Source organism: Emys orbicularis, chromosome 8, assembly GCF_028017835.1.
Source record: "Emys orbicularis isolate rEmyOrb1 chromosome 8, rEmyOrb1.hap1, whole genome shotgun sequence".
NCBI classification, from domain to species: Eukaryota; Metazoa; Chordata; order Testudines; family Emydidae; genus Emys; species Emys orbicularis.
Window position 1 is genome coordinate 7,241,929 of NC_088690.1, and position 27,949 is coordinate 7,269,877.

The window sequence follows — 27,949 nt, forward strand, 5'->3', positions numbered from 1 at the left end:
AAATGCTCCCAGTGACGCCTATTGGATTGTAAAATAGTCTCTCTGAGGGAAATGGAGGAAGCTGCACTGCTTGAATCACTGAAAACTAGATTGGACAGAAGATGAAAGGACGACGAGCTGCAGTGGCTTACCAAGGAGGGATGGAAAAAACGGCTGAATAAAGTAGGTCTCTTACAATTTTGCTTTCTACAGTTCAATGGTATATGAGTAGAAGCTGGGATGGGATGCACATAGCCTCCTGGGAACCCATTCTGAGATTATCAGAATTTCTGAACTGGCCACATGGCATCACCATTACTCCAGAAAAGTAATAGCTCACTATGCATTTTTTCTGGCAGGTAAATAGTGGTTGGGAAATAATCTGGTGCCAGAATAGGTTGATGTCCTGATAATCCATTCAGATTCCCTCCATGCCTACCTTCAACTAGACATGAAGAAAGTGAATTCATTTCTTGGGCAAGAAATTCAGAAAGACACGCAGGCTGAGCACCACTATGAATCGCCTGTTGCCCAATGTGTGAAGGATAGGGTCAGTGTTTGTTTCATTTTAAAAACTCGAGTTCAGCCAAAACCAGAACCTCAAATACAGCCCTCCAGGAATTTCAGGAAGGACGTGAGATGATTTAGACTCAACTCATGGATCTGAACTCACCTGTAGTGTTTTATTTCCAGATGGTATCCAAAACTGAAAGGGGACTACCTGCCCATTTGGGTACAGACGTGGATGAAATCTCATGAGAAGAATTCCAGAGCAACTTGGCGAAAGTCTCCTGAGAAGAGCTGATCTCATGAGATTTCCATCATTTGGGGCCAAAAGCTCAAGAGAACAGTTCTCGAGATGTCACCACCAGTGAATCTGAACCTCAGTTACAGACTCTTGTCTGTATTCTGACCCCATGTCTGATCTGATCATATCTAGTTAATATAATCTAACTGCATAACATAATTCATAATGAATAATCTAATTACTTAATCTGGTTCCAGATTCTGATCTAAGACCCTCCCTAAGTGCCGTCTCTATTTAAAATGTTTGTCCTCACAGCTGCTCATTTCCTCTTTACAGGATAATCAAACTTTAGTCATCTCACAAGTAGGATGGTGGCACTTCCATGTATTATTGGCCCAATGATGATCTACAGACAATTGCAGGAAGTGACATATCTTTGCTATTAACCACTGAATGCTTCCAAACCACTTCTATCATATTTGAGTCGTCTTCGTTGTCAGGCCTGCAACATCTTTGTAACAAGAGACAATAGTAAGGTCTTTTATCTTCTCTTTGCCGTATCTTAGATTATCTACAACAAACTCCTTGGAGGCCAGTTCATTTGTCGCACTATTGAAAAAAATGCTGTTCAACAAACAGCATCTGTTTTCCATTTAGGGAGACAGAAAGACTTCCTTGCGTTTGTGGTCCACTTGTGCTCCTAGGGCCGAGCACATCAGACCCATCACAACCTATACAGTTCCCCTCCTCTACTTGCACTACATTGATGACATCTTCGTCATATGGACCCACGGAAAGGAGGACCTTGAAGAATTCCACCTGGACTTCAACAATTTCCACCCCACCATCAACCTCAGCCTGGACCAGTCCACACAAGAGATCCACTTCCTGGACACTACAGTGCAAATAAGTGATGGTCACATAAACACCACCCTATACCGGAAACCTACTGACCGCTATACGTACCTACATGCCTCCAGCTTCCATCCAAGACACATCACACGATCCATTGTCTACAGCCAGGCCCTAAGATACAACCGAATTTGCTCCAACCCCTCAGACAGAGACAAACACCTACAAGATCTTTATCAAGCATTCTTAAAACTACAATACCCACCTGGGGAAGTGAGGAAACAGATTGACAGAGCAAGACGGGTACCCAGAAATCACCTACTACAGGACAGGCCCAACAAGGATAATAACAGAACACCACTGGCCATCACATACAGCCCCCAGCTAAAACCTCTCCAGCGCATTAGCCACGATCTACAACCTATCCTGGAAAATGATCCCTCACTCTCACAGACCTTGGGAGGCAGGCCAGTCCTCGCTTACAGACAACCCCCCAACCTGAAGCAAATACTCACCGGCAACTACACACCACACCACAGGAACCAATCCCTGTAGCAAACCTCGTTGCCTACTCTGTCCCCATATCTACTCTGGCGACACCATCAGAGGACCCAACCACATCAGCCACACCATCAAGGGCTCATTCACCTGCACATCTACTAATGTTATATATGCCATCATGTGCCAGCAATGCCCCTCTGCTATATACATTGGCCAAACCGGACAGTCCCTCCACAAAAGAATAAATGGACACAAATCGGACATCAGGAATGGTAACATACAAAAGCCAGTAAGTGATCACTTCAATCTCCCTGGTCATTCTATTACAGATTTAAAAGTCACTATCATTGAACAAAAAAACTTCAGAAACAGACTTCAAAGAGAAACAGCAGAACTAAAATTCATTTGCAAATTTAACACCATTAATCTGGGCTTGAATAGGGACTGGGAGTGGCTGGCTCATTACAGAAGCAGCTTTTCCTCTCCTGGAATTGACACCTCCTCATCTATTATTGGGAGTGGACTACATCCACCCTGATTGAATTGGCCCTGTCAACACTGGTTCTCCACTTGCGAAGTAACTCCCTGCTCTCCATGTGTCAGTATATAATGCCTGCATCTGTAACTTTCACTCTATGCATCCGAAGAAGTGAGGTTTTTACCCACGAAAGCTTATGCCCAAATAAATCTGTTAGTCTTTAAGGTGCCACCAGACTCCTTGTTGTTTTTGTAGATACAGACTAACACGGCTACCCCCCGATACTCAACCTATACAGAGGTGCACAAGTTAGGCCATTTCTATCAGAGAAACATATTGGCTCAATGGGTGACAGACAAGGAGAGTCGGTTGGGAATTTTCCATGGTAAAATTTGGTTTTAACAATTTTTTAATTAGTATGAATGTATTTTCGACTGGGACAAATTGAAACAAAATATTTTGTTTAAAGTCATTTTGACACCAACCTGCACCTACCTAGGGTGAATCAGGTTGTAGTTGTAGTTCAGGTGCTTCATGCCTCATTATCTCCTATAGGCAGGCTGACCTACACCTCCCATAATACACTGTGACCTCTGACCAAGCCACATGGTGCATCATGGGAGCTGTACATCAGCCCTGGAGCCAAGCCCATAGAAAGAATAAGGACTTGCGGCATCAGAATTACAACTCCCAAGAGGCACCTTGGGACCTTAGAGAGATATAGTTTAATGGTGAACTTGAAACAAAAAATGTTTCCATTTGGTCGAGCACACCAAAACAAACATTTCCAATATGAAATTTTTCAAAACTTTTTGTTCTGAAGAAAAAAAAATCAACAAAATAAAAAGTTGACATATTGGACTTTCCCATAGGGAAAAAAAAATCAAATTTTCAATCAGTTCTGCAAATAATCAATCAAGTGCTGATTAAAGTTACCAGAAACTATGAGCGCAAAAGTTGGGGAGATCCTTTTTTGGGATGGAACAGCTTATCTTTTGCACCATAATAAATGCTGTTTCAGTGAGGAGCTAATGTGTTTCCTCTAAAGGAGTTGCAAGAATGAAAGCTGACACTTGAATTAAATTTAAAAAAAAAAAAAAAACAACCAGAAATTTCCCCCAAACCTTTGTATGTATCTGTTCTTTCTGGCTGCAGACAGAACTGGATGCAGAAGCCTAGTGACAAAGGCTGATTCTAATATAGTCAAAACCAGGCCGTAGTCAAAATTTCATGGCAAAACCTGTCTCCTTGCAGAGTTTTTAGCCACTTTCCCCAATTAGTTTGGATAATCTTCAGATTGTCAATTTCAGATGTTAAACAAAAGCCCTGAACTTCCACAGTTCAGCCATGACTGCTAGGAAGAGATGTGTGGCAAGTACCTGTTTGTGTAGTTTTACTCTACCACTTTTGCTCTGTTAAACATCTGACACATCCCTTTCAATTTCTCTCTCTCTCTCCCTGCTCTCTCCCTAAAAAAGTGCATTTTCCTACCGCAAGGAGAGCTAGGCAAAACTGATTTCTAAAGACATGGAAACATCAAGGAATGGGAGAGTAGAAGTGCCAGAGAAAATTCAGTCTAGATGAACTGAGAAAAAAAATCAAAATGTGTCCATGCTGTAACAAGGAATAACGGAAGGTCTGGACCAAATCTTGAAGTCCTTCTCAAGCAAAAATTTCCACTGATGCTAATGGAAGCTTTGCCTGAGTAATGATTGTAACAGTGGCCTTTGCCAACATCCTTGGCAAGAGTCACGGGGTGAGAGGCCAAGTTCCGTCATGGATTACAAATTGACTAAGAGCAAGAAAACACAGAGTAGGAATCAATTATTGGTTTTCAATATGGCAATCGCTAACTGCCTTGAAATCAATGGACTTAAGCACTGGCTTAACTTTAAATTCATGCTTAGTTGGGGCCTTAGAAGTTAGAAAGATAAATGCTTTCACCTTAGAAAAGTTTCTACTCTGTTCAAAAAAGAAAGAGGGCAGTGGTGTATATTGTAGCAATCTATTGCAGGCATCTTTACTGTATAGAGTCCCTTTCGGGAGCAAACCGGAGCACTCTAAGGAACACTGAAGATAGTCTGCGATGATTTGAAAGGCCGCTAAGTAGCCTGGCATGTATCAACTCTACTAGTAAAGTCCATGAATGTCCTGACTCAGTCTCTAAGAAATGAGCAGATTTACAATAAGAGGAAAACAATAAGTGAACATAGGTTGGCATGTAAAATAAATTGTGTAAGTGCAAAGAGTTTATGTTTCAATCCACATAACTGCCAGGTCCTGAAATAGGTCAGGGAGCAAGGACCTTCTGCCTCAAAGGAGATTCCCAAGAGGAAGATTTCTATACTGAAGGCCAAATTTTACAGTGAAGAACCCTCTCCCGCCCCCACCCCCCATTGGATTTCAATTACATTGTCCACATAAGTAAACAAACAAGGGTATTTTGTTCCATACCTGCTCCAAAGGCAAAGAAGAAGCTCTTGTCTGTGTTCTGATTTAAAAGGGCCATCACTCTTTTCCCCATCCTCTCGTTCCTCTTGTAAATGAGCTCCTGTCGGAAGTAGCTGTCTATCTCCTGAGCCGTCACTTGCTCATGTGGAGGGAGCGTTGTGTTGATGAAGTTAGGGAGCTGCAATGGAAAGAAATACTGCAGTTCAGATACAAAGGCAGACAGAGGGAAACCAGGGGGCTTGGGACGGGAGAACAAGAAATAAAGCTTGGTTGGTTCAGCTAAGCATCCAAGTATCCAACACCCTACTTTATTCCAGATTAACTGGAATTAACATTGGAATCTTAACCCAAGTTTATCTAAACTGCCCAAACTTCCCGGCACTGCAAACAAGGTGTGCAAACCATGTCAGATTGCAGGAAATTCCACAAGAACATGCCTTTAAAAAAAAAAATTGGCATTTTTACTGCTCTGGGACTGAACTGGGAAGTGCAGAGGAGAATGTGAAATTGGAAAATAAAGAGAAGGACAAAAAAAATGAACAGAACGTCACTGGATTTCAAAACTGGACTCATTTTGTGTTTGTTTTGAGTAACTATCTGAGGATGTTGGAGAGGCAAAAAAAAAAAAAAGAGTTACTGGCTACAAGAGCGAAAGGCACAGCCGCTTCAGATCTCAAGGAAGGGGCAAAGGCCGTCAAAGATTCCTATCCCCTGGACTGGGTTTGAGTAAATAATGGCCATTCTGCATTTGGCTCTCTGCTGTAAAGGAAAGCCATAAATCAATTGGTTCTACATAAATACTACAAGCCTTTGTATTTCCTTGTATACCAAGATTCCATATTTAATGGGTATCAGAACAATGGAGATTAGCCAGAGGTGCGGGAGCTTTTAGAAGTTGAATTGGACAACGAAATGATATCTTGGCAGATCTAAGAATGTCTGAAGGCACAGTACCTAGAAGTGGAAAAATCTCTCTTCTCCACCCATTGCCCAAAGGCAACGAAGGCAGTATATAAGCATACGGATCCTGATCTGGAATTAGTGAAGATGCCTCCAGAGCAGGTCCATTAGTGCCATATGCAAAATACTGATGCAGGATCGGCTATGTCAGATGGTAGACCTCCCTCACTCCACCCGCTTAGCAAGCCTAGCATTGATGCTGGAGCTAACCTTCCCCACCTGTCCAGGAAATACAAGGACTTAGGTTTTAGGGTTAGGGTTATAGGTGATTATATGAAGCTCTGGCCCAAGCAGAAAGTTAAGTGCATCATATTTCCACCCCACCTGCATAGACCCAGCTATAATCCAGCCTAGTAGAATCAAGATACACATTGCCTTGTTAATTGTATTTAATTTTTTGCTCTTGGCTTGTCATTAAACTATCCTTTGCTCATCTCACCCAAGATGCCCGTCTGGCATGACAATGAACGGATCAAACAGCAGATGCCAAAGGGACCCAGATTTTCTCCTCCTAAGCTGGAAAGGGTTTGCTGAAGCCAGAGCAGTCATTTAAAATCAAGCATTGGGTTTCCTATTCCCTTTCCATTCTCCTCCCAAAGAACAAGAGGAAGGGACACATTTAAGCGTCATCACTGGCAACACCATGCCGGGTCTTTAAGCACATTGTAAATTATTCTATTTTTAATGGCCACCACACTTAACATGACTGCCCTGTCGCTTGGGAAAGAGAGGGAGGAGGGTGAGGAGAGAAGATAAATGATTGAAGTATGCATAGCTACTATACACAGTAGTGCAAGCACTCTCCGAGCCTCGACGTCTGCTCCATTAATCATCTCCACTTCTTCCAATATCGCCGTTCCTTTCTACAGTTTGTGACATACGCCATGCCTGGCTCGAAGGAAGCAGCTGCTCCTGCTGATTTATGGAGCCTTTTGCCTCCTTAACCACCAGACAGGGATCAGGAACTCAAGAAACAGTTCCATGCAATTAGCAAGCTGTTAACCGTCGTCGGGAGTTAATTTTTTTTCAAATTGTTATTGTAAAAGCGCAACCTCAAGAATTCAGCAAGGGGATTGGATGCCCCCCTGTTAAGTGTTCCCTGGAAGGCCCATGAAGACTTTTTGTTTGGATTCAAGATAAAGTAGATATAGCTCCACCTAGTGGTGCATGCATGTGTACTATGCTGCCAACCCCTCTACTGGCTGAGCTGCTAAAAGAGAACAGCCTACTAATGCTACTAGCTAAGCAAGTTGCTTCTGTAGCTTTAAACAGTAGTGACTGATGCTGAGAGTCCTGGGTTCGAACCCTGCTGTTGATGTACACAAGCAGACTTTAGATATTCAGGAAACCCATTGCCAAGCAATATGCGGAGAGAGCGCTCTTTGCAGGAGACAAGTGGGAGCTGAGTGTGAAGCCTTTGCAAAGCATTCAGCCTCCTGGGAGGCCTATTGCTCTGGTGTGGGCACCAGAATGGGGTACAGCCCAAGAGCAGTATGGTATGACAGCAATAATTTTGGAACCTGTGATCACACTGTTTTTTCTGGCCAGCTGAATACAAAGTTGGTACTAAAGGGGAATACAGCACTCTTCTTCCAGAGTCAGAGCGTCCACACATGGAGTAGTTAATTCACTTTAAATTCACACCCTACTTTATTCCAGATTAACTTTCATGCGTAGACAAGCCCTTTCCTACATGTGTAGCTCTACCCGGGTGAGCACTCCCAGTCAGAAGGTAGGCAAATAAAGTTATGCATGTACATAAGAATTTGCAGTACTGGGGTTCTGCAGCCATGACTGTGCAACACTGAAGTCAGTGGGAGCTTTAGGAAGGATGGCACAATGGTTAGGACGCAAGCCTGAGACTAAGGCCATGTCTACACTCGCAGGCTTACAGAGGCATTACAGCTGTGCCGCTGTATGAGAACTCATGTAGCAGCGTTATGCCGACGGGAGAGCGTCTCTCACCAACATAGCACTGTGCACATGAGCGATTATGCCGGCAGGTTTTATTTCCCCCCTCCCCCTTAGATGACCTCCTGAGGTCCCTTCCAACCCTGATATTCTATGATTCAAGTCCCTGCTCCACCACAGACTTCCTGTGTGGTTTTGGACAAGTCACTTCGTCTCTTTGTGCCTTAGTTACCCATCTGTACAATGGGAACGATACAGCTGGCCTGCCTCTCTATCTCTTAGAACTGGAAGGGACCCCAAAAGGTTATCGAGTCCAGCCCCCTTCCTTCACTAGCTGGACCAAGTACTGATTTTGCCCCAGATCCCTAAGTGGCCCCCTCAAGGATTGAACTCACAACGCTGGGTTTAGCAGGCCAATGCTCAAACTCCCAAAGGTGTTGTGAGGATAAATGCTCTGCAGCAAGATTTAGCCATCGCCTGGATGTGAGGAACTTGAGAGAGGTCCGAGTCAAAGAAGGTCCCCAGGTTACAGGACTGAGTAGGGTGACCAGACAGCAAGGGTGAAAAATCGGGACGGGGGTGGGGGGTAATAGGCACCTATATAAGACAAAGCCCCAAATATCAGGACTGTCCCCATAAAATCGGGACATCTGGTCACCCTAGGCCTGAGTGACAATAAATGTTATCTGGAAATAGTGCTGGGTTCTACCACAGCAGTCAGTATAAAAGCCTTTGTGTAAAGCTTCAGAATGCCACTCGGTCTCCACATCTGTACTGAGACAGAGGAAACATGTTACGTTAGCACAACGTCCTGCAGTATCATTAACGGGAAGCAAAACACAGAGCGGGATAATGGCCTAGCTCCTGCCATGATGGAACTGAGATGTTATAAACACTGAAGTACATTTTTTCTCAGGGTTTTTTTTTTTTTTTTTAAATGTTTAGAGGAGTTTTGGGACTGACACAAAGAATCAGAGATTTACCAAATCGGCCTGAAAACAATTACCTCAGACACGTGTAAGTGCAGACACGTCAAGCCAAATTCACTGGTGAATAAAACAAAGCAGGCCCAACCTATACTTATAGTCTTTTTATAGTCTCCAGTTAGTTGTTTTTTTCCTGCCACAATAGAAATGACTACTCCTGATCTCATCTACCCCTGTAGAACACCACTGACCACAATGGAGCCTCTTTTGATTCACACCAGCGTGAAATCAAAATCAGGCCCAGCAAACACCAGCATCGTGCAATTTTCACTATTGAGACAAGCTACCCTTAGCTCTATTTCCCAAACTACTTACACCCTATTTGGCCCCTGCTCTGGTTACTCTATGTGGACTAACTCCATTCAGATCAGTAGCCTTGCACCAGTACGGATGAAATCAGAATCAGGCCTTTTTAAAGTCACAGATGAGTTTGGCCCAAAGGCTTTCACGGGAATTGGGCCTCCGTATATCAGTCAAGTGCAAAGAGTGCAGGCTCCCGTTAGATGTTAACGCAGGAACATCTCTCACCTGGATTGAGCTGTGGGTGAGACTGGTGGGGTGAAGATGAGGAGTGAGTCAGTGTTATTGCCCTTCAAGCTTTATTCCATCTGTGATTTGGGAGGACGAGCCCCGGAAACGAAAATGGGACAGGGACCCAAAAATTCTTCTCAGTTACCCCCATGTCAAAACAGAGAAACCCTACTGAAGACATCCCAGTGTCTACGCAAGTGTCATTGCTGCCAATGTATGCACTATGGAGACCATATATTCCCTTTCCTGAGGTGGGCATTATTGGTACAACACTCAAACACAAACCTCAGACTAAGCATTTTCCCCAGGCCAGGTGGTCCTTAGGGTTTTCCCTGAAGAACCTCTGTCCCAGACTCTAGTTCCCTCTCTCTGCCTCAGAGAGGCTCCTCCAACCCCCTTTATATCCTGGTTGAAAGCTAACTGAACTCACCTATACTACAGCTCAGCAGTAATCCCACTTCACGTGTATGTAGGGTTCAAACTCCTGATTCCTACCATTTGGGCAACACACACACACACACACACACACACACACACACACACACACACACAGAGTAAGGTACAGTACCTGCCCCAAACACTTCACAATCTAAACAGAGAACTCACGTGGTATCCCCATTTTATAGTCACGGAACTGAGGCGGAGAGAGAGATTAGGTGACATGTTCAAAGTCAGAGAAAGTCAGTGGCAGAACAGGGAATTGATCATGGATCTCCTGCGTCCCAGTCTTAACCACAGACCATCCTTCCTCAATTAACAGGACATGTCAGAGGAGCCCTGCATCCATAAACGGTATTGCCAAGCCAGCGAGGTAAAAAATCATGCATCAAGCCCTCCAAAATCATATAGATTGTCTTAAAGAGCATGGGATTTTTTTTTTAATAAGACATCACTTTTTAATGGCCTTCTGGGTTTTGAGCCTTTATACTTCACATTTCCTAGCTTTTCTCTGCAACCATAAAGGCTAGAACCTTGCTATATTGAAATCCAGGGCCTTAAGCAAAACACCGAGCACCAGGCCGCTTTCGATTAAAATCACAGGAATTGACAATGCTGCTCAAACAGGATTCTAAAGACCCCAAGGAGAGTTCTAAAGGCTGCCAACCTGTCATAGTATGTAAGATTCAAATTGAGCCCAGCTGAGCTGCTCTCAATTTATACCAGTGTTTTGCAGCAAGAGGCGGACATTTAAGTAATGGTTATCATGGCCTATACAGGGAAGGGACTCTACTGCTAACAAAGGTCAATGGGGCATTGTATTTTTACTCCAGTGCTACAAAATATACTACTTGGAGTTGGAAGACACCTGTTCTCCTCTGATTTACGGACATTTCTAACATCTGGCCGAACAATCTATGGTTACTTTACCCTGTAATGTGAAGAATTCCAATAGTGCACGCCGAATGGACTGTGAGCATAAAAGTAGCCAAGAGAAGGATAAAGCCGACATGGGATTGTGGTTGCTGAAATGATGACTGTTGCTGACTCAACCGTTTCTGCTCCAGGAGCTATGAGTTTCCTTCCGAAAGGGCCCTCAGTAGCCAAGAAAAGAGGCGGCTAATTAATTTGGTATGGCCCAAAGTTGGCAGCTTCCAAACAGATCAACTCCTGGGTCATTACGCAAAATGGAGAAAGAGGAAACCCTAAAGGAGCTATGCACAGTGGTGTGCTGCCCAGGGCACTGATGCAGATTAACGCCCTGCCACCAGCCAAATAAATCCTCCATTTATTAGTGACTTTTAACAGGAAAAATAAAATACCAGAAGCCTGATGGGGGTGTGAAAGGATTTTCTATGCAAAGTGAGAGAAATCAACTCAGTTACCCCTTCATCTCAATCAAAATCTGCTCTCCCTTAAGCAGGATGGGGTCGATTATCCCACATCTGCAAGGCATGGGGTTCTTACCTCTCAGGCATCTGGTACTGGCAACCATTTAGATACTGGACTAGGTCCCATCCTATGCCTCTATTTACACTGGAGGTGACTTTTCACACCCACTTTGCACAGCTGTAAGTGGTTAAGCAAGGTGCAAGGCTGTGTAGAACTGGGGAAAGGCCTGAGGAAGCAGCGGGCGAGGTGTCTAGGACGTATCCAGGACATGCTGGAGGTGGAAGAGGGCATAGCCAGAGCAGGTAAACCAGCTTGATCCCACCAGGGGGATCTTCTGACATACAGGTTGCTGGAGAGGTTTATAGGAGCCTTAACATGACACATAAATCTAGCCCGGTACTTGCATTGACCAGAAATCTCAAAATACTAAACACAGTCACGATTCTGCTCATCAGATTTCAGTCCCACACACCCACCCAGCACAGAACAACGTCTCAGGGCAGACCCTTAATTCCGTTCAGTCAGGAAGCTGTAATTTTCAGCTGGAGACAGGTTCAGTAAAACCAATACAATCTCTCCCAGGCACATCTACCCCGGGGTGTCCACCCACTCCCCAGCCAAGCTGCCCCTAGCCTCGCTCCAGGGAGCATGGCGGGCAGCGGCGTTACGGTTTTGACTAAGTCACCGTTTCCAGCCCGGCGATGGCTTTTCCAGCCTGCCCTTTACTGAAGCTAAGTAAGAGTCTGCCTTTCGAAGGCAGGAAGCGACCTGGCAGTACCGCAAGGTACGGGGGCACCTGCCTGCTTCTCTGCTGACAAAATGGCCTAGTCAGTCGGGAACGGCAGGGGGAGTCATACAGCGTGGGTTCCGTTCCTAGCTCTGCTCCTGAGACCTTGGCCAGTTCACGTCTCTTAGTGCCGCTATTGAGACCAGGTGTTTCAAACCTGTTGTGCGGTGCAGGCTGACATCCAGTTTCATGGGGGAACAAATTCCACTAGCAAGGGGCATATTTTCAGTCTTCTCTGCCTCTTCAGCAAAGTCAGCTCGTCCTCCCCCACCCCTTCAGCTGAAAAGCAGCCGGAGGCCAGGCTGGCTAGTAAGTCTGTGTCTCTTTTCCCTGGAGACAGCAGTAGCAGGAAAAAAACAAGGGAGGAGGAGGAGGAGAAGGCCCTGCTCCGATGACCCTGGTGTTGCAGGGCTCAGCGGCACCACCAGGAACCCTATGGGAGGGAGGATACAGAGGTGGAAGGAGGGAGAGAGAGAGAAAGACAAGAGAAAGTGGGAAAAGGAGGGAGAGAGGAAGAGAGCAGCAGCTGCTGTGGGGAAAAGGGGACTCAGTGTCCGTGGCAGGCTCAGAGCTCAGGAGTGCCTGACTCCCAGGCCTGTGTGCCAGCCACTAGCCCAAACCGCTCTCATTTCATTTGGCCTCTTAGTGGCACTAAAACATCTAGATTTATAAATCTCTAATATATTTCGGAATGCAGATGGCAGCAAGAGCTGGGGAGGGAACTCAAGGCTCCATTACTCCTTCTGCAGGACCAGAACATGACAGATCTCACAGACCAATTCGTCCCTCTGCCAGGGGGTCCGGGGAGGAGGAGGGCCTGATCCCAGCTCTCCAGCAGGCTCTGATCCTAGGAGGAGCCCTGTATGGGTAGAGCCCAAGATCTCCACCAAGCACCAGTGACGTCAATGGTGCTCCACCCCAACAGAAGTACCCAGAGTGAAGCAGTTGGCTTGTTCAAGGTTGGAGTTGTGACCTTATAGGGACTGTAGAAAGTCTAATGCCATTTCTGCTCACACTGGGCACCGGAACCAACCCCTTTCTCCCCCTCCTCACTGTCATGAATTTAAGCTTAATGGGGGGGGGGGAGGGGGAAATGGCTGCAAACATTGGCCATGTGTCTCACAAACACCTTGAGGGGGGACATGTTTATCCCTTTTAAAAGGCTTTCAATGAATCCCGGAGAAGTCATGACCTCCGTGTATGTTTTCTATTTATTTTTCCACACCAGTTAAATAGTCACTTTCCAAGCACTTAAAGGAAAAAGAAATCAACATCAGCCCCCGCCCCCTTTTGGTAGCAATGCCAAAATATGCAGCCGGGCCTCCCTATCTGAATGAGTGTTTTGATTAAAGAAGTCTTAACAAAACACAGTCCGAACAAGCAGCGTAGCCCCGTTCTGCAAGCTTCACCCAAGTATGCAGTGTATACTTAGGGCTGGATTACTGGGATTCGTGTATTAATTGAATAAGGATGACAAGCCTCCAGCATATGCAAATAGAGGGTTAGGTTTCAGTTTTGAGGGTAACCCCTAATGCTTACTAATATCCCCTCAAAACCCCCGAAGTCGTGACTGTCGAGGCAAACCCTCGCAAGCTGCACACATCTGGAAAAGTTCATGTTTTTCTATTTTTCTTCAAAACCCTTTGTTTCCTTTGACAAAAAGTTTCTGCTATTCCGACACTAAAACCATCGCCTCTGAGTTGCCAAGCCTCCCAAGTGAGGATCCTGATCAAAGGAAAGAGTGTGGCAATAAAGCAAAGAACCTGTGGCCAGGATTTTTTTGTGTGTGTGGTATATTAAAACAGTTCATTCTTTTTTTCAAAGGTATTTTTCATATCACCCTCTGCTACAAACTGGGAGAACAGCTGGTCGATAGAGGCTACAGGCAAAGGCTCAGGCTAGGATAGTTTTTCGTGAGTAGGTGTTGTCTGGGCTCGAGGGAAAATGGCTGTGTGTTTCTTTTCATATCTGTTTTGTACAGGCAGGAAGTTTATAAACAAAAGGAAATACTTCTTCACACAATGCTCAGTCAACCTGTGGAACTCATTGCCTGGTGATATTGTGAAGGTCAAAAGTGTAACGGTTCAAAAAAGGACTAGGTAAATTCATGGAGGATAGGTCCATCAATGGCGTTTAGCCAAGATGGTCAGGGACGCAGCTCCATGCTCTGGATGTCCCTAAACCTCTAACTGCCAGAAGCTGGGACTGGATGACAGGGGATGGATCACTTGAATTGCCCTGTTCTGTTCTTTCCTCCTGAAGCATTTGGCATTGGCCACTATCAAAGACAGGATACTGGCTCCATGGGCCATTAGTCTGACCCAGTATGGCCGTTCTTATGTTATTACAATGTTTGTGGCCAGACTGGATGTTTATATAAAGTTTGCAACCTGATTTTAAACAACAACAACAACAACAAAAAAGTGTAATCCAAAAGATCCAGTTTGTAAGATGTCTGTCAAATTCCACAAAAAGCAAAGATCAAAATGCAGGCTAGGAGGAATTATAGATTAGGGCAGAAGTGTCCGGCCCTAGAGTGCAGCAAGGACAAGATAACTGGCCTCTTTTGCTCACTTCCAGGAACATCTGCAGCTTGATAAAGTTTTGAGAGTTTTGGTATCGTGAATTGTTCTAGTGAAACCCAGGACTTTGCACCAATTCAATTAGAATCAGCCAGGCAGCCAAACAAACATCTGCTACACCCTGGAGGATACCTTTTGGAAGACATAAGATTGGCAAGTACCTTTTCAGGCCAGGGTTTTGCCCTAGAATTTCAGGATGGGGAATGAAGGAAGGAAAGAGTCACAAAAACTCCCTTTCCCCAAAGAGAAATGCTCAAAATGGTCCCCCCAAAAACCAAAATGGCCTGATTCTCCTCCAATTCTACAGGTGGAAACCAGGAGAAACAACTGAAATTAATGGTATTACCCCAAGATAGATCAAAGTGACCAGTTTCTGGGCAGACAGAGTTGCATAGGATATAAATCAATACAGGATTTGACCTTAATCTATAAACAACTGTCCCCAAGGTGATTAAAATCTAGGCACCAGATTCTCAGTTGATGTAAGTCAGAATAGCTTTATTGAATACAACAGAGCTACATTGATTTACACCAGCTGAGGATCTGGCCTGTTCAAGGAACATGTGGAACTCTGGTCATTCTTGTGGAATGCTTGAATTCTAATCCTGCCAAGTCAGGGCAGTCAAATGCCTTCTTTTTTTTTTATAATGAAGTGACAAAAATGTCCTCTGGCTACAAGACAAAAGAAAAACAGCATCTCCCATAGTCAAGCCACAATATAGTTAAAAAACAAATAAGTCCTTCCCATTTCACTTGAACAAGTAGGATTAAATAAGTCCTTCCAAGGCCAACTTCATAAAACCAGCTCCTTAAAAACAAGGAACTGTTCAAATGCTTTACAGCAATTTATACAGGGCTGACAGATACTCTTGGATTCCAAAGACTTACACTAAATCTTGGTCTACTCTAAAAAGTTTTGCCAGCATGGCTGTGTTGTCTTGGAGTGAGAAAAAAAAAACACCCCCCCCAAAATACCACACATGCACCCCAACCAAGAGAGTTACGCTGGCAAAAAAAAACAAACCATGTAGATGCAGCTTATACTGGCAAAAGACTCATTTTGCTGAGATAGCTCGTCATTCGAGGAGGTGGTTTAACTATACCAGGAGAAGAACTCCACTAGTTATGTCAGTATAGATATACTGGCAAACCCATTGACATGTAGGCAAGGCTGCACTCTCTGTCTCTTTAGAGCACCTCTTTAAAGTTTGGTCTCATAGTACTAAGTAGACCTGGTCAAAATTTCTCAAACCAAATAAATACTAAATGAATAAATACATTCTGAACTTTGAAAGGTTTAAAATAAACAAAAGAATTTATTTTTCAAAAGTTGAGGGATGAAAATTTTGAAATTTTATTTTTTTTCCCCTGAAAAAATCTTGGTTTTTTTTTTTTTTTTGGACCAGTGCTATTAAAAAGAGATGGACCCCAAGCTGCAAATTTTGGCTATGGCTCCAAATGTCCAAAAAACACATGCATGGCCCTGCGCCAGAGTTTGAGATTGTTCAGATCTGGTATTTTGGTTTGACCCATTGTAAAAATTAGAGGCCTTTTGCACATTTTGGCTCTGGGGTCTTGTTCCAAAAGCCTACAAAGTTGGAGGGTCTGAGGATCCAAAGTTTTGATTCGGGCACAAAGTGGAGCAGAACTTATGATCTCACAAGAGCACGGGTGCTTCCGAACTGGCTCTGCAACAGAAGTGTCCTGCCTCAGAGTGCAGAGAGAAGCAGATAGCCGGCCTCTTCAGCTCACACTCAGGAGCATGAGCTGCCCTGGACAATCATGTCACAATTCAGTTCAGCTTTTCTGGTCACCAGACATAACGGCCCAATCATGGGAGAGCTACTGGCTTCAATAGGAGTGAATGCCTATGCAAGAGCTGCAAGCCTGATTCTTTGTCTAGAACTTGAACCAGAGCTCCTTTGGGTCAACGCTCGTGAAGCCCAGTGCTCCATGCAGCGCTTCATTGGAAAGAGCAATCCTTTTGAAGGAAAGACAAGATGCTGTGCCAGCTCGTCTAAGCTGCTTATGTCTGAAGGTGATAAGATGTTTCCAAACGGTCCCGTTTCAATAGCTGCGCATTTGGTGTGCAGATTTATTTTCTTTTACCTTGATAAAACTCCATTCCTCGGACAAATCTGGGGCCTGCTTATCAGTCAACACTCCACCTAATGGTTTCAGTTTGTATTTATTGTAGCCGGGGCATTCCACAGATAGTTTTCATTGACTAGCTTTGGAAGCGAGCCAGATACTCAGTTGTATTTATCCAGCACCATAACGGAGGCAAATTAATGATGTGATTCGAATGATCAGGACCTTTCGTTCTTAAAGGACAGGTTTAAGCGCAGGATGCGCTGATAACATTTTTCAAGGGCTCTGTAACACAGCCAAGTGATTTATAGACAACAAGCGTGTTGTACAGTGACACACAGCAGCTTTTCTCTTCGGGGGTAGAGAGGGCAGGCTCCTTTGATGTGACATAAATTTATACATCTTAAATTTCATGTGATCAGAAGCAGGATGCGCAGTGCATGCTGCCACAGCACTTAACGCCAGCTGCACAATTTGCTGGGCCAGATTAGAGGGAAATCTAATGGGAGGGCTGTGTGACCTAGTGAATACAGCACGGGACTCAGGATGTCTATTCCTGCCACTGGCCTGTGGGGTGACACTGGGCAAGTCACGTCATGTCTCCGTGCTTCAGTGTCCCCATCTGTGAAATGGGGATAATGATACCGACCTCTTTCGTAAAGCCCTTGGAGATCTCCTGATGAAAGTGCTACATAAGATGTGAATTATTATTGTTCAGGAGAGTGCAGGGCCTGATCTTGTGCACAGCCACTATACAAGGGGGAGACTTCTCCCATTGAGTGGCTGCACAATGCAGGCCTAATCCTCAACCCATCCAAGTCAATGGAAAGACGCCCCATTGAGTTCAATGGGCTTTGGACCAGGCCCAATAAGGCTTGCAGTTTGTAAAGGCACATCTGTGGGAAAGGTGCTACATAAACATAAATTATGATTATTGCATTGCCATCATAATAAAACAGCACAGGCACTTTATTCAGTGGGATCTAGTTCAACTGAAATTGGCTCCAAAATGCAGTGTAAAAGTGGGGAGTTATGAAGGTGCCAGATCAGCACTGCACTCCACAGGGGAGGACACAAGAGAAGGCTGAGAATGGAGAAGGATAACTGGACAGGAGACGTGGGAGGAGGGACTATGTGATGTTGAAATGGAGTCGGGGCAAATAGGAAGCCAGTAATGACGGGGGTAGGATGGAAAGGCAGACAGAAAAAAGTAGACCCTCCTATTTATCCTCTCTCAATACAAGAGCAAAGAGAAATCCAATTACACTGAGAGGCAACACATTTCAAATGGACAAAAGGAATTCTTTGATACACAAATTCATATATAATAAGTTAACACACATTGGCCATTAACACCTAATTCAATTCATACATAATTCACTGGTGGAATTCCCTGTTACAAGATACCACTGAAGCCAAAGAGTTTATTGGTATTAAAAAAACCTGTGTTATTCCATTTATATGAACAGGGAGAAAAGCCACACTTACATCAGATTGGGAGGAAAATAACATAAGGGATAAAACCCCAGAGGCTTCAGATCTTAAAGCAACTAACTAACTGCCTGCGGGTGGGAAGAAAGGTCCTGTAGAGGCTGATCTCAATTTTGCAGTAGAAGACTACTTGCACCTTCCTTTCGTTGATCCAACCTGGTAGGGCTACCCCCCTTAAATCCTACAGTATTCTTCCATAAAGGGGAAGGGGACTTTTTTTTAAAAAAAAGTCAAGCATGAAAGCAGAACATTCCTACCCCATCTCTGTTTTCATAGTATTTTCATTTCAGTATCATTTTGACTCTCTGCCCAGAAAGTCCACCATAAATCTTTTAACTGAAAGAGTCACAGAAGGATCAATTGTTAGAAGAAGGGGGTACAAGCAGGAGATACTTTTCCTTCTCCACTTCTGTGTCATAGCCTAACAGAGAAAGCTTGGTCCTGTGACGTTTTATTAAGTTTAACTAAGGATTTATGAACTTGGAGAAACGGTGCTCGCCCATACAGAGAGCAGCGTCATGGAACCGCAGGGAGGGCTGGCTTTGGGGTTCTCCCCTTTTTTTAAAATAGATTTACAAAAAAAATATATTATGGCGGATTTATTTAGGGCTTGGGAATGCAAGCGTCTCATCTGAATTTACTGAGATATGGCATAGCAATGAGGAGTATTCTATACATGTTCTCTCACCCAGCTCCGTCAAAGCAACCTGACCCCCAATTGCAGCTTGAGCTAACATTCTAGCACAGCAGGTCCCATACTGCCTGGCCAATGCACCTCATTACCGACATGGAGTACCCTCTGCTCTTCCATTCCTGAGGGCAGCAGTGTCCGCCGGCACCGACAAGCCACAGGGTGCTTTTGTGATGTGGAGACCTCATTTTATTCCAGACCCTGCACTGTAATCCACCTTTGAATCCAGGTTTCCAAAGGAGACAGGTTGTTTGTCTATCTTCTACTTATGCTTCAATAATTGCCATAATATTAGAACACCTTATGGTTTCGAGCAAACAGCTTCTACCATCCCCGCGAGTAGGGCTTTGGAGGCCGGAGTGCCATTATCCACAGCATTGCTCTCTTCATCCAAGCCGTTCCCTATCCATGAGTTTCAGCAACCAAAGACAGCAGTGATCAGGCAAGAGGGAACACTACCTGCCCAGAACCCTTAACACCCTGAGCCAGTGTACCCTATGGCCACTTAGGGACTAAGCCCTGGCTGGTGTACACCGGCATAGAGCCATTGACTTCAGTACAGCTTTTCCAACGTACACCATCTGATAATCTGGCCCATATCTACGTAAGGCACTTGTGGCATGCATTGCCAACAAGCACTTTAATGGGTTTATCCTCACAACATCCCCAAGAGGTAGCAAAGTACTATCACCCCATTTTATAGATGGGGAACCAAGACGGGTCAGGAAACTGAACCCATATTTCCACTGTCCCAACCACTGGCCCATCCTTCCTCTGTAGGACAGATCTCTCTCTAAAGAAACCCAGATGCATCTTTCAGGCTGTAACTAAATCTTGGGTAAATTACTATTCTGCATGGCAGCATAACCTGCAAATGTTAGGTAGCTGAATTACTGCTCTTGGATATTAATGTACAACTAGTGCCTTACAAAAAAACCCCTCTCTCTCCAATACTGCTTTATTTCCCGGTGACATTTCACAGTGCATTTAGTCTAGTACCAGCTGCATGGACTTGTCTAGAGCTCTGAAATCCTGCCCCAGCTGTCAGATGTTACAGAAGAATAGTACCGTCTTCCAAAAATGCTGACAATTCTACCACCAGGATTAGCAAATATTGTATTTACCCAGACATTTAAGTAATGATACTTGTGCTTTCGGAATGTATAGTCTATTTCTATTGGTAGGCCTATTGTCTTCTGTACATAACATCCTGGGGAGGGTTGCAAACTTATCAGGCCATCAGAAACCACACTGCTTAAATTCAAGCCAAGAATCCTATGTGCTCCAGTAAAAGGATATGTTTTATACATACTTCACAAAGGCTAATCTAATTTGGTAGCCAAATCACATGGCATCTCCATGAGTACTTGAAAAAAGCACCCAACTAGAACATAAGCTTTGGAGCTACCCTAGGGTGACCAGATGTCACGATTTTTGGGTCTTTTTCTTATATAGGCTCCTATTACCCCCCACCCCCTGTCCCGATTTTTCACATTTGCTGTCTGCTCACCCTACCCTGAGTAGTTCAAAGTGCATCCTTTTGTCATTTATGAAACACTTGAAATCCAAAGCTGCCTTTAAAAAAAAAAAAAAACAACACGAGAAGTATTGGGCCCGATTCTGTCCCCGGTTAAGTCAACAAGAGTTTTGCCACTGACAACATTTTGCTATGTGGCCCGGAATATTCTATGGTATTTTAATTTTCCCTGGCTTGTAAGTGGTCTAATCTGTTCTGTCTGCTCTGTGGGACTCTGGCAAGAGATGTTGCTTGGAACTTTTATTTCCCCTGATGCTTAATGGCATGTTTTTAATGCAGTATTTGATCCTAGAATTTGCAAGGAGAAGAGCTTTAAAAAAAAAAAAATTCTCTTCCTCGCTAGTCTAAAATGCAGGCCTGTTACAGGCATCTGTGATTTATTCACACAGAGTTCCTATGTGTCACTGCAATCAGTGGGAACGGCTGCAAATTGTTCTAGGGAACATGGATATATTGCTGGAGAGACTGTATTGTTTTATAGTGGTTAAAAGGTAAGACGGGACATCCGGACACCTAGGTTCTATGCCTGATTCTGTCACTTGCCTTTTGACCTTGACCAACTTATCTCTGAGCCTCCAAGGTCCCCATCTGTAAAATGGTTATGTATTTACCTCAAATACCTTTGCGGTCCTCTCTTTGCAGCCCTTCACTCATACCCTCTTCTCTAACACATCAACACACAAAGGGACTCTTGCGGTCCCTTCTAACCCTACAGTTCTAAACATAAGCTACTTGTCTTCTCTTTCAAGGCCCTATCATCTCTCATTCAGTATCAAAGGGTCGACTCCCACCTCTGACTGAAAATGTAACAGGTGGGTGATGGAAGGCTAAACAAGCCCCTTCGTGCTTTTTTTCCATGTTGCCCCTCATGCTTCAGAGGAGCTCCCCTTTAACATCCAGAAAGTCACTTCATTGTACTCCTTTAAATCCCTTGGCCATGATGCCTCCAGAAACACTAGCTAATAACTAGGCAGCCGGTGTGCTGGTAGCTCAGCCTATCATGCTGACTTAAATTGCCTCATTGTTTCTTTTAACTCCCCCATATAGCTGTCTGTATCCTCCATCATCTCTTGTCTTCTGTTTAGATTGTAAGTTCTTTGGGGCAGGGACCATCTCTGTTCTGTGTTTGTACAGAGCCTAGCACAGTAAGATCCTGGTCCATGACTTAGACTCTGAGGCGCTATGATAATACAAACAACAACAACTAGTTATTATGGTTGTCTTCATAGGCACCAACTCTGTGGGTGGTTTGGGGCTGGAGGAAGGGGTGGAGTGGGGGCAGGGTCTGGTGTGGAGTGGGGGTTGAGCACCTCCCAGCAACTTAGAAAGATGGCGCCTCTGGTTGTCCTCTCAATGGTACACAGCATCGTTGGTTCTCCAGCTCCTTCATTCTGCATACCACGTCAGTAGAGAAATGTTCCCATCTGGACCCTTCTTTTCCAACCTCCCAATGCACGGCTCTCCACTAGGGGCTCCTGGTAGTCCATAGAACACAGTTTTAGAACTGCTGCATGAATGTCCCAATTCTGCCACATTTATGCATGCTGAGTAGCACCTTCCAGTGCCCAGAGTTCCACTGAGAAACAGTGACTCCTCACACAGTATGGCAGTACCCTCGAGGAGTAAAGGTGTCAGAATCAGGCCCTGAAAGAACGACAGGTTCTCTGATGCCTCTACTTAGACTGACAAAAGGATCTGTGTTTCTTAGTTCATCTTATCAATGTATGGTCCTCCCTTGAAGGCATGCGGACTTTGACATCATATGTGGTTGCCATGGAGATGACTGAATTGCATCCCAGTGGGACTCAAATGGCATGATAAGCTATACAAGGGTTGCCAAGGTGTAAGAAAGAGACAGACCCTTCATCTATTCCCCGAGTGCAGGTAAGACCCAGCCAAGATGGGGGTCACACACTGCTGGAGTTACAATGATAATACATAGCTCTTATACGGTGCTTTTCATCCATAGATCTCAAAGCACTTTACCAAGGAGGTCCGTCCCATTATCCCCATTGTGCAGGTCGGGAAACTGAGGAACGCAGCGGGGCAGTGACTTGCCCAAGTTCACCCAGCCACTGGCAGAGCCAGGAATAAAAGGTCCTCTTCAGTCCCAGTCCAGTGCCCAATTTTTTAAGTCACCCTGCATCAGAGCAGCAGTAGATGATGTGCTAAGAAACCTCCTGTCTCCACACAGTTAGCAGAGAGAAAGAAATTAACATATACATATAAAACCAGCCAGGGCCGGCTCTAGGATTTTTGGCAAAAGCAATTTTGGCCGCCCCCCCCTCCCCCCGGCCCCGCCTCAACTCCGCCCCTTCCCCAAATCCCCAGCCCTGCCTCCTCCCCCAGGCTCTCAAGCCTAGGAGGGAGGGGGAGAAGCGGCGCCCGCGCCGCGGCCACTCGGAGTCTCCCCCTCCCTCCCAGGTTTGAGAGCCTGGGAGGGAGGGGGAGACTCCCAGTGGCCGCGGCGCGGGCGCCGCTTCTCCCCCTCCCTCTCAGGCTCTCAAGTCTGGGAGGGAGGGAGGGAGAGCAGCGGCGCGCGAAACAGCTGTTTCGCGCGCCGCGGCCGCTCGGGATCTCCCCCTCCCTCCCAGGTTTGAGAGCCTGGGAGGGAGGGCGAGTAGCGGCGTGCGAATCAGCTGTTTCGCGCGCCGTGGCAGCAGCAGCGGAGGTGAACTAGGGCGGCCGGGGCACATTTTTAGGGGCGGCATTCTGGCGCCGGCCATGCCGCCCCTAAAAATGTGCCGCCCCAAGCACCAGCTTGTTTTGCTGGTGCCTAGAGCCGGCCCTGAAACCAGCACACTCTCTCAGAGTTTGCCACCAGCCATCAGCTGGTCTGCAAAGGAGGATCCAGCTACACTGAAAGTCTTTATTAGCATCAGATAACTAAGACCAACACAGACTGGAAGGCTGCAACAGACGCATATAATATTATTGGATTATGGCATGTTTGAGAAGTTATTTAGCCTTGTAGCGTATTTACATAAGGTTCACTCCATCTTTTGTTTGGACACATTCCTAGCAAAGCTTTTCAGTTGTCATCCCCACCTCCACCAAGTATGCATAAAGCAACTCAAAGGTGAAACCCATTCTCTCCCCAGACAAATGAGAGACATGCGGAGAACAAAAAAGGAGCAAGAGGCCTAGGAAAAATGAGGAGAAGGGCGGGGTGAGGAAAGATGAGGTTATGGTCAACGGGCTGGAGTGGGACTCTCAAAATCAGGATTCTGTTCCTTGCTCTACTACAGGCTCCATATGTGGCCTGGGGCAAGTATTGCTGGATGCCTCCGTTTCCCTCTCTGTACAATGGAATACTTCTCTACCTTACAGAGGTGTGGTGAGGATGGGCACATAACTACCCTGATAGGGTGCAATGCCCTTTCTTGAACACAGCTGGTGTACTTTAACTCTTCGATGGGCAGAGGATGCAAAATTGAAAACTAGATACAGATTTTTAAGTTCAGGGGATGTTTGACCTGTCCCGTTATAGAGACAGGGACCATTTCAGAAATTAGATACTAATCTGGGATTTGATTTCAAACACGCGACAGTATAGGGAACATTTGGATCAAGGATTCTCGTAGGGTAGCACCTCTACTTAAAATTTTAAGGCCGGGCATTCTATGACATGGGCATCAACATCATCGTAATTACTCATACCTCTTAGCCAGTTTGTCCATCCCTAGCCTTCAGTGGCAGCTGTGAAATGGCCTTACCTGAGAAGTATCATGATTGAATATGACAGTGTTCAGGTCTCCACAGTTATAATGCTTGATGAGATCTTCAGTAGTGTATGGGGCCTGCAAGCTGCCTGCTCGTAGACTTTCATGTTGTAGCAAGGTTTGGTTCAAAGCAAACAGCACCTGCACAAACACACACAATAGATATATATTGGTGGACTGAGGTCACAAGAGCATGAATGATCCGCAGAATGCAGGAGCACTGCAGAGGATCCCTTATCAGCCCCAGATGAGGCTTGTGTTTCTTGCTGCTCTTTGTTGACCCCTTCTGGCCAACCAAGGGAGTGGCTCAGGAAGGAGTTACATTTATCCCTTCCCAAACGGAAGGAGAGTCACATGGATGCAGATCTTAGAATAGAAAAGAAAACTGGGAAGGGTTTGGGATATGTCACCCTCCTCATCAAGGTCATAAAATATAGGCCTGCCTACAGGCATGATTTCAGTGGGGCTGCGGGGCCCGTGAAAAAATCAAGGTGAGCCAGAGAGTTTTAGACTGCATCTGCCGTTCACTTTACTGCAAAAGTGACGGCCTGAAAATAAGGGAAGTTCCATCATCTCTGCCAAGGAATAGGACTGAGCTGGGAGGAGCTGCACCTTCCCCATCAGCTGTTTAAAATCCAAAGCCCAAGCTAAATGGGAAACTTCTCGGTAGATACAGTTCAGAAGCTTCCCAACATCTTTAGTAGTAAAACGTTGGCGTATTCAGGGGCATCTCTGCTGTCGTTCAATAAGTAACATGCAGGAACCTTCAGCATCCCTGGGGAACCGGCACTTGTGAAATAGGCAGAATATACGATCACGCTATCCCCCTCCACCCCCGCCACTTTTCAGCTTCCCCCTCTGGCAAAATAAATGGTCGTGTCAAATTGTTACACTGTCCCAGAGGGCTAATTGAGCTTTCTCATCCCAGATCTGGAAATACAACAGGAATGTATTAGCAGAGAAATCTCAGCAACCAGGAGCATTCATTGCTTTTGATCTTTAAGTGCACAAGTATCCAAGCTGCCACGAAATAAAACACTTCCTTAACAAGAAATGTAATTGTATACTTTTCTGTCTCTCATGAAAGGCAGTCAAGTTTAAATGAGTGATCATGTACCTATGCTCATTAGTGATAGACTTGGGGGTGATTTATACTGATTACAAAACCGCTGAGCATAAGCTCAGTTTTCAAAGGTCCTTACAGGGGAGCCTGTTCTAGAGAAGGTCTATGAATGGTTGGAAGGACAACAACATTTGAGTAGGTGGGACTAATAGAACCTTTATTATTTATTTGTATTATCATAGTTCTTAGGCACCCCAGTCATGGCTCAGGACCCTAATCTAGGGTGATTTTACAGGAGGGTTTCCTAGAAATAATTTGGCTTTATAACCCTGGTGGTTATTTTATTAAAAGTCAAAGACCCTTCAGTCCTGTGTTTCCCTGCAGTTTCATCTCTTCTCATTTATAGCACCAAGAGTATTCTTAATGGCACACACCACCACTTAGGTCAGTTTGCTAGGATCTTCTCCCTGTTTTTCTTTTGTTACCAGGACATTGTTTTTATCAGCTCATAGAATCATAGAATTTCAGGGTTGGAAGGGACCTTGGGAGGTCATCTAGTCCAACCCCCAGCTCAAAGAAGGACCAATCCCCACCTAAATCATCCCAGCCAGGGCTTTGTCAAGCCTGACCTTAAAAACCTCCAAGGAAGGAGATTCCACCACCTCCCTAGGTAATCCATTCCAGTGCTTCACCACCCTCCTAGTGAAAAGGTTTTTCCTAATATCCAACCTAAACCTCCCCCACTGCAACTTGAGACCATTACTCCTTGTTCTGTCATCTGCTACCACTGAGAACAGTCTAGATCCACCCTCTTTGGAACCCCCTTTCAGGTAGTTGAAAGCAGCTATCAAATCCCCACTCATTCTTCTCTTCTGCAGACTAAATAAACCCAGTTCCCTCAGCCTCTCCTCATAAGTCATGTGCTCCAGCCCCCTAATCATTTTTGTTGCCCTCCGCTGGACTCTTTCCAATTTTTCCACATCCTTCTTGTAGTGTGGGGCCCAAAACTGGACACAGTACTCCAGAGGAGGCCTCACCAATGTCGAATAGAGGGGAATGATCATGTCCCTTGATCTGCTGGCAAAGCCCCTACGTATACAGCCCAAAATGCCGTTAGCCTTCTTGGCAACAAGGGCACACTGTTGACTCATATCCAACTTCTCATCCACTGTAACCCCTAGGTCCTTTTCTGCAGAACTGCTACCTAGCCATTCGGTCCCTAGTCTGTAGCTGTGCAAGCATGAAATTTCTGTCCTTAGATATTCTATAGTACAGTTTGAGTCATTTAAGATTTTTACTATATTTGACTCTATGCTCTTTTTCACCGAGTGTCACTTCCGCACCAGCACGACCTACTCTGTCATTCTTATATATTTTATACCCTGATATCACCATGTCCCTTTGATGGATTATCATTCCATCAAGTTTCTGTGTTGCCTATTATATCAATATCCTCCTTCAATATCTGGCACTCAAGTTCACCCATCTTAGTATTTAGACTTTAACATTTGTATACAAGGACTTACAAAATGTGTCAAGGTTTAGCTGTCTGCCTTCAAGTGATGTAATTGAAGGAGACTTTTTTTGTTTGACAGTTTCTCTTCAGTTCCTCCCTGTACTTTATCAACTTCTATCCTCTCCGTTTTACTAGGAGATAGAATATCCCCTTTAATAAATCATCCCCTAAGGGATGTCTCTGTCCAAGCCATGTGCTCCTCCACCCCAGTTCAGTTTTCCTCTAGTCCTTAGTTTAAGAACTCCTCTATGACCTTTCTGATTCCATTTTGATTTAGGTGGAGCCCATCCTTCCTGTACAGAACGGGTGATGGGTATAATAGAGCATGCGGCCCGCCTATCCTCCCCCCCACCGCTGCTCACCGCATTTCCCCCTCCTCTTCTCCTTCTGCCCATCGCTGCTCACCACATGTATCCTGCAATGGCTGCTCCTGGTGCCAGCTATGGGGCTGGAGAACATGGCGGTGACAGGCCTTGCCCAAAGCTGTTCAGGAAATGCATTTCTGAGTGATGGGGCTCTGGGGCAGCAAGTTCCCTGTGCTGGCCAGCCAGGGAGATGCCCTGGTAGCGCATTGGAGGGCATTCGGGAAGTCACAGCTCTGGTGGATCTGGAGTGAAACCTGCCAGCTTTCCCTCAACCCAGACTCACAGCAGGGCTCAGCAGCTCCACTTTCTCCACCACTAGGTCCAAATTTTAGGTCTAAGCCAGGCTCCTGCTCCCAGAGACAGGCACCAGCCAATGGCCCTGGCTTGCAGAGCTGGGCAACAAGCCCCCCTCCCCAGTGCCCAGGAGCTCAGAAATCCAGCCTCAGTGCCCAGACCTAGACTGCTCAGTTGGAAAGCGAAACCCCCTGCTGTTACCAGAACAAGAAGAGAGGAGGGATGCACACGGTGAGGAGGCTGGAGGAGCGGAGGGATGCATGCAGTGAGTGGCAGCGGGGCGGGGGGTGAGTGTGGGCAGAGTGTGGGCAGGGCCATGGGCGGAAGAGGCGGGATGGGGAGCTAGCCTACCCCAGAAGAAGCTTCACCCACCACCCATGCTATATAGGTTCATCCTTTTCCAAAAGGTTCCCCAGTTCCTAATAAACCTCAATCCCTCCTCCGAACACCATCATCTCAGCCATGCGCTGCCTGTCTAACTGGCCCTGCACGTGGAACTGGAAGCATTTCAGAGAATGCTACCATGGAGGTCCTGGACTTCAATCTCTTACCTAGCAGCCTAAATTTGGCCTCCAGTACCTCT

The 27,949-nt window shown here is 45.4% G+C and overlaps 1 protein-coding gene across 1 annotated transcript in view; it reads right to left on the reverse strand.

Annotated features, from left to right (window-relative positions):
• Window positions 1-27,949, reverse strand: part of TRABD2B (TraB domain containing 2B) — a 409,784-nt gene that overhangs the window by 159,989 nt on the left and 221,846 nt on the right. The window contains exons 3-4 of the mRNA XM_065410015.1: window positions 24,123-24,269; window positions 5,013-5,187 (exon numbers count right to left, since the gene is read on the reverse strand). Of these exons, the coding sequence (XP_065266087.1) occupies window positions 5,013-5,187; window positions 24,123-24,269 (322 nt within the window). The remainder of the gene's footprint in view (window positions 1-5,012; window positions 5,188-24,122; window positions 24,270-27,949) is intronic.